This window comes from Serinus canaria, chromosome 6, assembly GCF_022539315.1.
Source record: "Serinus canaria isolate serCan28SL12 chromosome 6, serCan2020, whole genome shotgun sequence".
NCBI classification, from domain to species: domain Eukaryota; kingdom Metazoa; phylum Chordata; class Aves; order Passeriformes; family Fringillidae; genus Serinus; species Serinus canaria.
In genome coordinates this window covers 23574020-23589631 of record NC_066320.1, presented here as the reverse complement: position 1 = coordinate 23589631, position 15612 = coordinate 23574020, and the positions used below count along the sequence as shown (strand labels likewise).

General features: G+C 37.6%; 1 protein-coding gene across 1 annotated transcript in view; it reads left to right on the top strand.

Moving 5' to 3' along the window:
* CFAP43 (cilia and flagella associated protein 43) overlaps window positions 1-15612 on the top strand; it is a 43163-nt gene that overhangs the window by 9142 nt on the left and 18409 nt on the right. The window contains exons 6-17 of the mRNA XM_018911155.3: window positions 2632-2782; window positions 4710-4772; window positions 5671-5750; window positions 6457-6588; window positions 7349-7465; window positions 8560-8640; window positions 9449-9597; window positions 10593-10696; window positions 11718-11858; window positions 12711-12880; window positions 13616-13768; window positions 14243-14373. Of these exons, the coding sequence (XP_018766700.3) occupies window positions 2632-2782; window positions 4710-4772; window positions 5671-5750; window positions 6457-6588; window positions 7349-7465; window positions 8560-8640; window positions 9449-9597; window positions 10593-10696; window positions 11718-11858; window positions 12711-12880; window positions 13616-13768; window positions 14243-14373 (1472 nt within the window). The remainder of the gene's footprint in view (window positions 1-2631; window positions 2783-4709; window positions 4773-5670; window positions 5751-6456; window positions 6589-7348; window positions 7466-8559; window positions 8641-9448; window positions 9598-10592; window positions 10697-11717; window positions 11859-12710; window positions 12881-13615; window positions 13769-14242; window positions 14374-15612) is intronic.

The window sequence follows — 15612 nt, the reverse complement described above, 5'->3', positions numbered from 1 at the left end:
AAGCAGAAAAACTGAGCCCTCTTGGATTTCTAAGCCCTGACACTGGAGGGAAATCACATGCTTATGATTGTGCTGTCAAGTTAAGCCCCTCTTTCCAACAGGCCAGCACTGAGAAGCAAGCCCAGTGTGCTTGTTTCCCTCTTGGAAGTGTGTCAGAGTTCCATGCTCCAGAGCCACCTACTGAGGCTGCCTACGTACCCAAGTGTAACCACAGCGGGGCAGCAGAGGGAAAGGATTGAAGTATCCCACAGCTTTCCATCCTTTTCTTCCTTGCATGAGATTTTTCTAGATCAGAATTTTCTAAATGTGCTTTACCACAGAATATGCTGGGTTGGAAGGGCCCTACAAGGATCATCGAGTCCAACTCTGGCCCTGCACAGGAGCATCCCCAGGAGTCACACCCTGTCCCTGAGAGTATTGTCCAAACTCTTCTTGAGCTCTGTCAGCCTTGGTGCTGTGACCACTTCCTGGGGAGCCTCTTCCAATGCCCAGCCTGCCTCTGGTGAAGAATCTTTAATGTCCAACCTAAAGCCCCCCTGATACAGGCCATTCCCTCGGGTCCTGTCACTGTTACCACAGAGCAGAGAGCAGTGTCTGTCCCTGCTCTTCCCTTCACAAGGAAGTTGTAAGTGCAGTGAGGTCTCCCCTCAGTCTCCCTCTCCAGACTGAAAAAACCAAATGACTTCAGCTGCTCTTTATACAGCTCCCCCTCTAGAGCCTTAACTACCTTCCTAGCCCTCCTTTGGATACTCTCTAACAGTTTATTATCTTCCTCATTTTGCAGTGACCAAAACTGCTCCCAATATTCAAGGTGAGGCAGCCCCAGTGCAGAGCAGAGTGGGACAATCAAGCCCACTTGAATCCATTTCATCTCTAGCACCAATTTATTGCATTGTCTTTTCATAAAACTTTTTGTAGCAAGGATCCATCATGGATTTTTTTTCCCCTGGTACTACTCAAGGTACCACTCGAAAGGGAGAGAATTTCAAAGAAAGACAGCATTATTATTAGTAGTAGTAGTAGTAGTAGTATTACTATTATTATTAACCACCATACCATTGCACAGTCCAGGAAGCAACCTAGTTTGGGATTTACATAATCTCATTTTAGGATTAGCATATTTTTATGTGTAAAGACAGTCATGGCAGAAGGTACAAAGGAACACTGCAGAAACTGTGTTTACCCAGAAAGCTTCTGTTTTGCAGAAGTTCAGTTATGACCTTCCCAAAGATTTGTGATGTTCAAGCCTTATAAAATCAGTGAAAATGCCTATATTAGATGTTTTTCTGGATGATGTAAAGCCCTATTTGCTATAAATTTGTTACTGTCAGCCATATCTGATTTATAAAGTAAATATTAATATACTTTATTTCTGTAACATTTTTCCCCAGAGAAACTAAAAATGCTTTGTAAGCATAAATAAATAGAATGTAAGTTACTTACCCAGAATCATATAACAAGGGCTTGGTATATTTTGCCAATGAAATCTAGGTGCTTATGGATCTCTGTCCTATGTTTCATCACAAGTCAATCCATATTTCTTCTTTTTATAGAACCTTTAGTGAGACAGAAGGTGTTTTACAGAATCATACATACAACCTTCTTTTTTTTCATCCTCACCACTTCTGCACATATGCATGGTGCTTTGAATCCTCTCTTTTAAATGTTCTCCCAAGGTTTTCTTGTGTTTTGTCCCCCTCTTCTCCTCCCTGAATTCTCTTTAATCTGGTTCTTTCTGTCAGGGTATTTTTATGACCGCTGTTACTGTTGTATCTGAGCAGGCCACTCTCTGTCTTTGATAATATTTGCTGGAGCAGTTCTGTTCTTCCTGTTTTATGGAGGACAGATTTATGAGAGTTATTTTAGCAAAATTAAATCCAAGGCACATGGGAAGTCCAGGTCAGGGATATTTCTAGCACTTATTTGCAGATGACACAAAAATTGACAAAGCTGTTTTACAGAGCAATTTGGATTATACAATAAGCTAAGCTATTCAAACAAAATGTGTTTTAGTACTGCCAGGTATGCAAGGACCACATGTTCACATTTTGGCTATAAAGTGGAAGAATATTCTAAAAGCAGTTTGAAAGGCTTTTGTTGTGGTGAGGTTATAATAAGTAACCATTTAAATTGGGGCTTCTAGTGTCCTTCTGACATTTAAAGAACCCTCTAGGGGCTCAGTGTATTGAATTTTATCCTAATTCCATAATTAAAACTTTAGGAAATGCCCCTGTTATGGTGGGTCAATATCTTCATGAGGATAGGGAAGATACTGGAGGGATTTCCAAGCTAGAGATAAAATTGTAACAGATGCAAGTGCTGGAGAATAAATCCAGACAAATGCAAATTTAAAAATATATAGTTTATAATTGAAAGTATGATTAATCATTTAAACAACTTTCTAGAGGGAGAAGTGAGTTCTCCACCACAGTCTCCAGACACAGACTTTTTTGGAGAATGTTCTCTGTCAAGTTACTGGCTTCAGAGATGACTGAATAAAATAATGCTGATGTTAAACATGATGTCCTATGCTATGAGATAGTGATTTTTTTTCTTATCTTGAAATGTATGTAACAGCTAGTAGAGATAATTGTCAATTGTTGATTGAATTTGTTTATTTTCATGCTGAAGCCTAGAAATTATATTAAGACTTCAGTGCATCCCACTGCCCACTGCTGGACTGCAGCCTCAGAAATATACATGGGCTGTAAAGAAGGATATGTGTTGGCAATTGATGCTGAGCAATACAGTGTTTCTGTTCTTCAACAAAAAGCTCCACCTGGTAAGAAATAACTGAGTGTGTTTCATTCAAGTGGGAAAGAAAGTAGATAGGTGAAAGCTGTTTGTGCTTTCTTCTGTTCTTCCATTGGGTGCCTTACAGAAATTATAAAGCTGGTTTGTAGAGCCCTGGGTTTTTTTTATTAGTAGAGTAAACATATGAGAATGTCTTTTGAGATTCTATGGGCGTGTTTTTAACACCCAATAACTAACTTTCATTTTTCTCTCTTAAAAAAAAAAACGCAAAAAAAACAACTGTATATACATCAAAATTGATTAAATTAACTATACTTCCAGGAGTCCAGATCTTATTAACCAGCCCTACTGGATTAATATTAAACTATTAGTATACCAGCTACTAATAGTAGTACTAATAGCAGTACTATTTTTACTATTGAAAAAAATTATTGGTACTTAACTAATAGTTAAGTACCAATAAATTGTTTTATTTTGCATGAAATGTTGGATAGTCTTCATTTGCTGTGTTAGATAAAGTTAGACATGAACTTTGAGGGTTCACGAGTCTTCAAAAAACAAAACTGAAGCTCCTACATCAACTATTTTATAATGAAAACAAGGCTGCAAACACTGCCAGGCTTTACTGCAGAATGTATGAAGCACAGAGAGTGAATAGATGATATCTTTGGCTTCAAACAAAGAAATCTGGTTTTAATTATTCTGGAATGGGAGGACCTCTGATTGATTGCAACTGACCAGTGTGGTTTGTGTGCCCTGTATGTGTTCCCACCTATCTTTTTTCATGGGGACCTTTAGCAGGCTATGACTGACTAAAGTTTCATGTCAGGGGCAGCCCATTTCAGACCTTCTTTCTCTGGGAATCCTGAGGTGTCTCCACTGCTAAATGCTACTACCCTTCTGTGCTTGTTCAGAGGGCTCCTAAATGGAGCATGCTGAGACACATCCAGCAAAAATTGTTCCATCCTTTGATGGGATGGAAGGTGTCAGGCCTATGGTGCCCATGAAGTTCATACCTTGGTCAGGGCTAGAAGGAGTACTGGAATATACTTCTCCCTAACATAGAGCTGTTTCCCTAACAAACACTGAATTAGTGGTAATAGATAATCTCCTGGTAATCTTATTTTCTTCTGTTTACAGATAGTACATGTTTTTTTAAGCTGCAACAAGTACCCTGACTTCATTTTTGATAATTAACACCAAAATGGAAGGCTGCTTTTAAAACAATATAACAAACCATCATTATTTCTCTTTTTGAAACTATCAGACTTTTAAATTTAGCAAACCAAGAGTTGGAAATCATCAAGAAATAAAAACCTGAGGTGTGACCAGATCTGGTTTTGTTAGTTGAGTAGAAGGCAGCAAGAATATTGGCTATTTGTGCCTTTCTTGGCCTTTGAGTTAATCTTTGAGTCCTGTCTAAAACTGTGTAACAAAATGCTCTGTATTTATATTATACTGAAGCTTCTGCTTAATTTAAAACAGACTGCAATCTGTATCTAGTGAGCAGAATGCTTAAGTGCATGGCCAGCTTCAAGCACATGCTGAATTCCTGATATGGTGTTGCAAACAGAATCATAAGCAGCCACAACATTTCACTTAGGCATTGTTTTCAGAGTGGCTGAATTTTCCTTTTAAGTGTATAAAAAAGATAAATCATTGTTAGAAATAAGACTACCATAACTTGGTACTAGAAGGAAGATAAATCTGCATCTGAACCACTCTCCACACCAAGTCCACGTTATCTCCTGGTTACAGCTGTAAACTGAAGAACAGAGCAGTGCTTGCTCAGTTGCATAGATGGCAGAAGTGGTAGATATTCAGGAAGAATGCACATTTTTCTTTTAGCATACTGAACCTGGCCTTCTGTTGAATAGAGTGGAATACAACTGACTTGTTTTGCAATATTGATCTACAAACAAGGTTGACATTATAAATTGTTTTCTTTTGTGCAGAGTTCATGCAGAAAATAGCAGATGTGGTGTCCTATGCTCGTAGTGAAGTGCAGAAAAAGAAAGGTATTTCCATGTTCAAATGAAGCTAATAGATTTTTAGGCAGCACTGCTGGGGTGTCTGGGAGTAATAATATGTGAGTGCAGCTGGAAGTCACTGGTTAGAAAAACTCTTCTCACACTGGCCTCTGCAAGACGCATTGTTGGCAATCTTATGTGTGTTTACATGACAAAAGATTAATAGCTTTTCTGCTAAGAGACAGCCAAATTAAAAGCCTCAGGAGAAACAGTGACAGTGGAAAAAATTGTGTTCATTCTAATTTAAATTGGAATAAGTGGTGCTACAAGAGGTTCCCTACTGCTTAGTTTTAGCTTTTCTTTAGAACTGCAATCACTCATAATTTATCTGAGTTAGGATTTAGGGGTTTGTCTCAAACACTTTGTTTTGGGCATGACTGTACAAAAAAGAATGGATGAAGTTCAGCACATTTCCACAAAGGCTGTTACAGTCTTAGTACATGACATGCAAGTTTGGTGTGAGAAAACTGTTTGTTCAGCCTGGAGAAAAGGAAATGAGGGATTTTTCCTATTGCTTTAGCTATCCAGTGAAAGGTTACAGAGAAGATACAACCAAAGAACACAGTTTGCATCAACAGGAATTCTGGGTATATTTTAGGAAATAAATACTTTTGCAGTGAAGGTAATCAGACATTGGGACAAATTTCCCAGAGAAGATATGGAATTGCCATTTTTGGGTATATTCAAACCTTAGCTGATAAGAGTCTGGGCAACATAATTCAAATTTGAAATATACTTCCAAGGGATTGGAAGGATCCCTTCCAATCTAAATGACTCTATGATCCTTTTACTCACAAATAAATAGTAAATTATCCCAGATTTGGAGTTGCAGCACATTGTTGAAATAAATTAAAGTTGATATTTTATGTTGGTTTTGTGCTTTCAGGTCGCAAACCAAGCAATCTGCAAGAACCAGTTTTACTTGCCATGGCATTTTGTAATGAGGGACTGTATGCAGCTGGACATGTAAGGCATGCTTTGTGCTTTTAACTTACTCTGAGTGTGTGGAAATCTGCATTCCAATGGAGTATATTTGCAGAGTTCGCTGCCAAGACAGGAGTTAGGAAAAAGTGAGGGGCTGCAGGACCATAAAGTTCCTCTCTGGTGTTGACTATATGACTTTGTGAAGGCTTGACACAAGGGAGCAGAGTGTGAAAGAATTCCATTTTTATACTCAAAGAAGCAATAAAAGAGGGCAATCCTGGTTTTATTTAAGAATATTGTAGAGAAACAGAAAAGAAGGATGGACAAAATAGGAAAGGAGAGAAAATGGCCAATAGAATTGCCAAATTATTTTGTTCAAAATCTAACTCAATATCTAACCCAATCTGAAAATGCCATTGTACATTCCTGCTCAAGGGGGAGACAAATTCTTACACTATCTCAAAAAAACCAATATGAAATCAAAAGCATTATCTAATGAGAGAGTCTGTTGTTATCAAACATGGACTGTCACTAAGAATAGTATTAAAGAACACCTTTATGATCAATAGATTTATTATCTCAGTTTAGAGTGTTTTTTATTTAAACCTACTAAAGACAAATTACACCATTGGTGATGGGATGCAGTTGAACTCTGCTGCTCTAGTGATTTTCTGAAGATCTTGCAGTTTAGTTTGCCAGATAATGTAACTGACATAGACCTCATGTGGATTTGTACTTTTCTGCACAGGAGGGCATTTTAATCTTTTATCACATCAAAGATCTGCAGTATGAGATAAAAATCTGTGCTGATATCTCACAGCCCATATCCAGCCTCCTATTTTCTCCTGATTACACCAGTCTACTGCTTGTCACTGAACAGGTACAACATTTGAGATAACAGCACTACATAATGGGATATTCCTTGGATTCCATATGATTATGCTGATACTGTTAGTACAAAATGTTTAATGAAACCACACAAGTCAACAAATTCTATCAGAAGTGAACACAGTCCATTCTGTGTTTTTACTGAAAATTTGAAATACTTTTAATGAAGCACAGAACAATTGTCTCCTACAGATGGTGGAATATAAAGTATCTAATGTTGGGATTTCCCAGTAGAAATCCTTGTGTGTGTTCAGCTGAGTACATGTTCAAGGGCTGTCATATGTCCAAGTCATGGATCTACTGGGCATGAATTCCAGGCCTGATGTGTTCCTGCACAGGGAGAAAAGTGTAGCTTCGGTGTATCAGACCTACTGGTGACTCTGCAGTAGAGTTGTTCTCTCTACAGACATGAAGTTTTGTGTTGGTGTAGAATATTTATTCATTTCTTGAGTAATGTGAAAATTGGGTGTGTTTAAATTACTTTATTAAAGCAAGTTTGAGAAACAGAACTTCTTGAAAATATGGTTAGCTGGAGTTAGCTCTTAAAGGAACTAACATTAGCCAGTGTAAATTAATATAATCCACTAAACTCAGATGAATCCTACTGGGCACATTTTACCTCAGGTTAGAGTCAAATATAAAAGTTCAAAGAGTGAAGCTCAGAAAGATGGGAGGGTTTTTTTAAAGTCTTCAAAAGCTTCTAATGAAGAGTTTCAAATCCCAGTGATGGATTATTTCTCTGTATTTGTCAGGGGACAGTCTATAGTTACAGACCTGCCCATAGTGGAGAAGCTGTCAAACTCTTGGACACATCCAGCAGTTGTTTTCTGGCAGCTGATTTTCTTACTCCAGGGAACAACTACTGTGTGGTAAGTAATTGGATTATTTCTAATATAGAATAATAGCTCTTTTCAGGTAACCAATATGTTGCTAAGGCACAAAATGAAAAGCCTTGCAGAAATCAGATTGTTCTGATATTTGTTACAGTTGTGTAACTTCTCATTAAGGAAGTGAATGGCATTCATTCAGCTATAGTCTATAAAAGGGTCAGAACTTTTATACTAGATTTCAGGTTGGATAATTAATGCTGTATTGGTTCTGATGCTGATTTATGTCACTTAGATTGCTCAGGAAGGTAGCTGAGCAAAAGATGGATTCAGTTCAGAGAACTGATGTTGTCCAACAGTTGCTACTGATCTTTTCAGCCCTCTGCACAGGCTGGAACATCCTGAGAGACACCACTGTGCTGAGTCCAGGGACAGAGAAGGCCTTTACTCATGCACCTGGCAATTCTTAGAAATTCCTTGCTTTTCACTGTCTTTTACTCCTGCAAGACATATATTTTAGCCACCAATTCATTTACAGGCCATGAATTCTCCAGGTAGCCAGCCTAGAAAACCTGGGGTCATAGTCTATTAAATTGGCTGAATCTCTCTGTTCACCATTAGCATGGGAATGCTAAATTTTACCTGACTGTGTATGAGTAGTGTGAAGGCTGAGTGATCTCTAGCCTTACCTTTTGTAAGCCTTACTCCTTGTAATTGTGGAATTACAAAATTTCAGACATAGGAAAACCTCAAGTATTGTTTTGATACCCATCATTTTTCATGTGAGAAAATGAGACCTCTCCTCAAGGCCTTTCCTTTGCAAATAAAATTATAAGCTGGTTGTTCTATTGCTGGCAGGATGGCAGGAGTGCTAATATTGATGAAGCTATCAAATTTTGCCCTAAATTGTCTCATTCTGCTAGAAACTGCAGGAATGCACAAAAATTATTGAACGTATTCTTTAAGCTGGTGTATCTTGCAGCACCTGGATTTAATGAAAAGCTAAATAATCCAAAGTAACCCTTAATCTGCCATGCTCAGTAATTATTTGAATCTATATTCTCTAGGAGATCACTAATCACTTGCAGATTTGGTTATTTCATCCTCTTCTGACTCTGTTTTTCTTTGTTCAACAGTCTGTAACAATTTCAGGTGAAGTGCAAGTTTGGTCCTTGGAAGATGGAACTTTCCTCAGCAAGCTAAACCTTGGTACTGAGGTACAGGCAACCAGAAGCTTATATCATGACTGATACTTCAAATTTTCTATATTTTTTAATTGATAACATCATAGTCCACAGATTTGCATCAATCAGTGCTGAGGAAAGCTCAGTAATGTCTTTGAGCAACCCATCAATGAGATTTAAAGATTATCTTTCCGAATGTTTCCTTGAGCTCATCCTGTCATGTTTTTATCTTGACTTCAAAGCAGAGGAAGCATTTCAGCCAAATGTCCTCATGGTGCATCTTTCAGCACATCTTTGGAAAAAATATCTAAATTTTATGGTATTCCTTTTTTTTTTCTTTTTAATGAGTAACAGAAAAGTTTCAAAAGTATAAAAGCTAAATGCCTTGACTGATAATGAAAAACGGGTTTTAAGAATTGAGTTGATAAAAGTATTTCAAATTGTTAATGCATTGTCCTGATTTAAGATGCATTCAGACCCTGAAAGCTGACATAGTAAAGAAAAAAACCCCTTTCTATAACAACTCTACACACAATAGTGCACTCACTGTTTTATTTAGATGAAACTTCTTTCACTTAAAATCTGGAGAGTGGATATAATGGTTATTTTTCCTCTGTAAAGAACAGAATTAAGTTTTGATGTGTAGCTACAAAGCATAGATAAATTTCCATTATGTCTCTAAATACTTTCTTTGTTAAAAACATGTTTTTTATATAAACCACTTCTGGTTCCTTGTTCAAATTTTAGGGACTTTTAAATAGCAAAGGAAATTGCATACTAACAAATAGCATAATATATAAAAATATGTTGAATTGTTAAGTATCTTCTACTTCTCAACTAGGCAACTTCTATGGCTTGCTGTCCCTCCTCGAAGAGTGTTGCTGTAGGGACCCAAAGAGGTCAAATCTATTTCCTTGATGTTACCAAAGCTGAAGCTCCACGGGTTGTTCACAGAACTTTTCTTTCCAAACTTCCAGTGCTGTCTTTGCAGTAAGTATGTAGTAGGGTAGAGATATTGTCAATTTATTGCTTGAGTAATGATATTAGTTGAACAAAAAAATTGACTTTTTTATTCTACAAATAAAAAATTAAAATATTTTAATAGCTTCTAGCAGGATTTATATGAGAGAAATGCAATAAATCTTATTTTAAGAAGGTTTAACTGAACACAGAAGATACTGATGTATAAGATCCTTTCTGAAAAAAATTACCATATCTAGTAATTATGCACAATTCCATGTATCTCACTTTAGAGGGTTATTTCTCACTGAATACAAATTTAAGGTTTTGTGAAGTTAAGTTTAAGCCTCTTGGTCATCTCTTTCTGTATGGTGGATTTTTGTTACCATTGCTAATTATTCATTTACTTGAAGTTCTGGAGATTACCAGTCCTCTTGTAATTAGCTCTAATTATCTAAAAGGCTTTTTATGTTTGGTAGGGGTTTTCTGTTGGTTGGGTTTCTCCCCCCGCCCCCCACAATTATTGAAAAATCTGAGAGTATTTTACTCTACTTTGCAAAAGATACAATGGATTTTGAACTGTTAAACTTTAATATAAATCTGCCTGTTATTTGAGACTCAGATGTATCCCTTTTCACAGCTACCTAAGACAGAACTTTAGAAATAAATACAGAAAGCAACTTGTTCAAAATTAAATCAATGCAAAAATGTGGTTTTTTAAAATAATGTCAAGATCTGTGTAATATTTTTATTTCCAAAAAATTGAATATAAAAGAAATACTGGCTTAACACTGTTGTTAGTGCAGACTGCCGTGGAGTATGATCAGCTTTAAATTGACCTCCCACTCAATTAGAAACTACACTCCTAGTACTGGGCTTTATATCTGACCCTGAACTGTAAACCCAGGAGCTGAAATTTATGTTTATGCATTCAATGAAGTCAGCAAGTTGTGGGAGTGCAATTATTTGACTCTTTTTATTGACTATATTGAATGGCTTTCTATTATGACTTGCATTTTACCTAGTTATGATCAGAGCGGCCAGATCCTCATTGCAAGAGCTACAGAAGGACACATCTTTATTCTAGATGCCCGTCCATCAAAATTATTCCAGGTTCTGGGATATATAGGTAATACATGTAACAACATTAATTACATTTTATTTTCTCTATTTTCTGCATTTAAAGTATACTTGTCATTCAGCCTAAGCCATTCACCTTCCTTTTGTTTATTTTCTTGGAGGATGAAACATATTCTTCCCACCTATTTTCTAAGGGCCAGAGTTCTTTTTGGGGCTTTTTGTTTTGGAGGGTTTGGTTGGTTGGTTTTGGTTTTGGTTTTTGCTTTTGTTTTCCCCTTTGTAATTTTAGTTAGCAAATGTACCAATTTTACCTTTCTTTCAGAGTATGTATAACTCACAGGGAAAAGAATGGACTAACTGACAAACTGATCACAGCTCCAGCATAAAATTAATAGTGATGGCAAAGAACTAAAGAACTTGGTTAGAATTTGGACTAAAATACTTTAGGTTATAATCATTGTGTGCAATCTCCTATTTCAAATTTCTACCACAGACATCTTTACATGGGAACTGCTGAAATTGTCAGCTTTGATGATTGATAGTGAGGAATAAAATATGATGAATTTTTACTCACAAAAAAAAAAAAAAGGAAATTGTGAATTTATTTTTCCAAAAGTATTATTCTTACAGATCATATCTGTGTGTTTAGATCTTCATCATAATTTTAATTATAAAGGACATTATTTTATCATTTTAATTGGTTTAGCAAACAGAACTATATCTCCTTAAATAACTTATGTAATTTGCCTGATCATATATATTCTCATTGTCTGGAGGGTTTGTAAGAGGAGGGTTTTTCTGTTCTTTATCTGGCATTTATCAGCAGATAGCCTCAAAATTGCTACAATTCAAGCTTGAGGTAAATTGAGATTTGACTATTTCATGTAATAATAATGTGCTGGTGTTTAGGGGTTCCCAGCACACAGTGCCTCAAGGGGAGTTGAGTGCATGCAGCACTCCTGAGCTGTGTTCCCAACAGGGGTCTCATTTTTTGTCACAGGATATTTTAATAAAAACAATGTTACCATGCCACAGTAACAATTTCCTTTGATGTTCCTTACCTGCTTCAGTACTGGAAGATGAAGTGCTCCATCTTTCTGTAATTTCTGACTTAAAGAATGACTTAGTTAGAGTGACAGTACTTCTTAAAGGAGCAGAGGTCCAACAAGCAAGACTGGAACTTTTTACTCTGTCTTCAGCAATGATAACAGGTAAAAATTGAAATAGATACTCACATTTTCTAGGGCAATAAGGCTAGAGTCAGATTTTCAAGTTATTTACATTTAATTTTTAAAAAGCCTTACATTTTACAAACTTTCCAAAAAGTAGTTTTGTAGTTTTCAACAAAGTTAGTATTTTCTTTAAATATTCACTAATCTTGGACTTATTTTTGTGCCTGTGTTTAGATATATAAAATGGGGCTTTATTTTCAAAGCTGCTGAACAGCTGCAGTTATTGTCTTCATTTCAGTTTTATATCAGGTGCCTTGTCAGTCTTAATTTCTGGTGTCGCTTTAAAGCTCAAATTAGGGAATTAATAAAATATATTAACTTTATATTACTAACTTTTATTAACTAATAAAATATATTCATTTTATCAACGATAAAATGCCCTTTTGAAGAAGCGAACTGCAGTGCTTTAGCCAATACCACCCAGGCTGTGTGTTCCTCATGGCAGAGATTCCTAAAACAAGTTCTAGATGAAGGCAATGGTGACATGAACCTGCATGCAAACTAATTAGCACTAATTATGATGACATAATACTCAAGAAGCAGAGTAAATTAGTGTGTGCAAATAGTCACATCATGGTGGTTAAACTGTTTCCAGTAGTTCTTTAGAGCCAGTAGAGTTATTGCTCTGCTTCACTGCAGTGTGCTGCATCAGCACAATTCACTGAGGTGGTGTTAAATCTAAGTATTATTTAATTTCCAGTCACTTCCCTGAAAACTCACCTCATGCTCACTCCCTGCTGAGGATCATTTTCATAACTACATGATAGACAAAGCAGCTGTATTAGTGGAAGTCATGCCTCTTCCTCCCTCTTTGTTTTGTCAATCTTTTAGAGAGTGAAAAGTATGTAAATGAACAAAGAATGTTTAATGCTAGTGACCTGAAAAAGAAGCAATATGATCTGGATTACCCTTTGAGCTCAGCAGTCAGACTGAAGAATAACATTGTGTATGGCTACTGCTCCTGTGCACCTTTCATCTGTAAATACCACCTCGTTCGAAAGGTAATTCTCTGAAGTTGAATTATTTTGGGTGGTGGTTAAATACCAGCTAAATAAAAACAAAGGCTGCAGATGAAATTAATATATCAGGATATTGTCTTAAAGAAATCCTCTCTCTGGTCAAAATACCTACTCCATACATACTCATCAACTTTCAGTATCCTACCACCTGCTCAGAAACCTGGCAAAAATCATGTCCTTGTTCCATTATTTGGTTCTTGAAATCCACACAGCTTGCAGGCACTTACAAGGGGATTCTGTGCTGGAGCTGTGGGTTTGTGCAGTCTGCTGAGTAACCTGGACATGCAGCTCCTGAAGGGACTGAGCCAACCTCAGCCCAGGACTCTCAAAGGCAAACTCAGCCCAGCCTAACAAGGAAGCAGTGGGGGCTTCAGGAAGGCACTCTCACTGCCTGCTGAGGAGCTGCAGCTCTCTGCAGCTCATAGGTCTCCCAGAGTTTATGAGTAAAGGCAGGTAAAAAGGTGAATTCTAAGGTCAGCATTCCTCCTTGACATGTCCCATCCTTTCTGAACCAAGAAATTCAGGCTCTGATACTCCAGACCCTTTTGCAGAGATGAGAAGCAATCAGCAGCACAGCAATGGCACTACTTCCTCAGCTCAGTAATCCAACAACAGTTTAAACTGCAATGCATGTGGTAACCCACAAACCTCTCATTAATTTACTCAAAATGGCATAGATATCATCTGAACTGCTGCTAACCTTTGATTGTTTGGCAGGGTACGTTCGGAGGTTCATCAGTATTTTCATCAGAAGAGAAGATTCCTAGCAAACAGTTTGGATCAGGTTTGCTCTGTTTATCACCCAACAGCCAGTGGCTGGCAGCAGGAGCCAAGGATGGTGTTTTGTTTATCCACAGTACATCTACTCTGGTAGGTGGGCGTCTGGGCACAGGCTTTGTTTGATTTACTTGAGACAAAAGTGTGGAAATTACTTCCTTTAACTGTAAACTTTTCCTCACTTGAATAGAAGGTGTTTGAGAAAAATCTATGTTGAAAATAAACTGGCATAGCATTATACAAGAAAATTATTTTTATAATGAGTGTGTATACAAGCATACAAACCACTTACTTCCTTCTTCAGTAAATTGTAGCATAGATAATTTTGCTACTGTTCTCACCTCCTGCAAAATGAATATACTACAAACTTGTTCTGTGTGTACTCAAACCTTTTAAAGTTAAAAACCCCAGTATTTTATGTACTTTGTATTGCCATTTTGGATTGACTTTTATTTAAAAATAAAAAAAAAACATTAAAATATTTTTAATTTAAATAATAAAAATAATTTAAAGACATATTCCATTATAAAAATGTATTTGCTGATACTGCTTCTATGACTTCTCTAGGATACACTTGCTCAAAAGCATTGTCACTCATATCAAGGAGGGGGAATCAGATCCATGGTATTCTCCCTGGATGGCAATTTCATCCTAGTTAACGGTGAAAATGATTGTGCCCTGGTGTGTCTGAAGTGGAAGTATGTATAAAGTGGCAGACTAATATTGATTGTGTCATTTCTTGTATCCTGATAGATTAATTTTTGCATCTACTTGTGATTATAGACTTCTTTTTCCTAGTCTCAAAGTAAGGAGAAGAATTGGATAGAAATAAAATCATTCCTTTCATCTTTTGAGGCAGCCTGACCTCCCTAGCTCAGGAAAAGTCTTACACTTTGGGTCTGATTGCAGCACAACATATAGGAGTATCTTCTGAGAATTATTGCAGAATCACAGAATCACTGGGTTGGAAGAGACCTTCAAGATCATCAAGTCCAACCCATACCCTAAACCATGGCACTGAGTGCTATATCCAGTCTTTTTTTAAACACATCCAGAGATGGCGACTCCACCACCTCCCTGGGCAGGCCCTTCCAGTACTTTATCATTCTTTCCATAAAAACTTTTTCCTAATATCCAACTTATATTTCCCTTGGTGCAGGTAGAGACTGTGTCCCCTGGTTCTGTCAGTTGCTGCCTGGAGAAAGAGACCAACCCCCATCTGACTACAGCCACCTTTCAGGGAGTTGTAGATGGTGATAAGGTCACCTCTGAGTCTCTTTTTCTCCAGGCTAAACACCCCCAGCTCCCTCAGTGGTTCCTCACAGGGTTTGTGTTCCCAGCCCCTCTCCAGCCTCGTTGCCTCCTCTGGATGTGCTCGAGTGTCTCAAGGTCCTTCCCAAACTGAGGGGCCAGAACTGGACACAGCACTCAAGGTGTGGCCTCACCAGTGCCCAGTGCAGGGCCAGAATGACCTCCCTGCTCCTGCTGGCCACACTGTTCCTGACACAGGCCAGGATGCCACTGGCTTTCCAGGGCACACTGCTGCCTCATGTTCAGCCGGTTGTTGACCAGTACCCCAGGTCCCTTTCTGCCTGGGCACTGTCCAGCCACACCATCCCCAGCCTATAACACTGCAGGGGGTTATTGTGGCCAAATGTAGGACTGGTCACTTGGACTTACTACACATAACCTGATACCTCTTATCATTCTCAAATCAGCTCTGGAAAGGGCTCTCTGGGCATGTAAGGGATGTAATCTGAGATACTTTTTTAACTCAGGGAAAAGGAGACATCACAGCTTTAATGGAAATTCTACTGTGGCTGTAGAAAGCTCTTAGCAGACGTTAGGAGTAAGAGACACTTGACTGTACAGCTTTCCTGCAGGAAAAAAGTGTTCAGGTTGATTAATAAAGATGACTCTGTCAGAGCAATATTTCT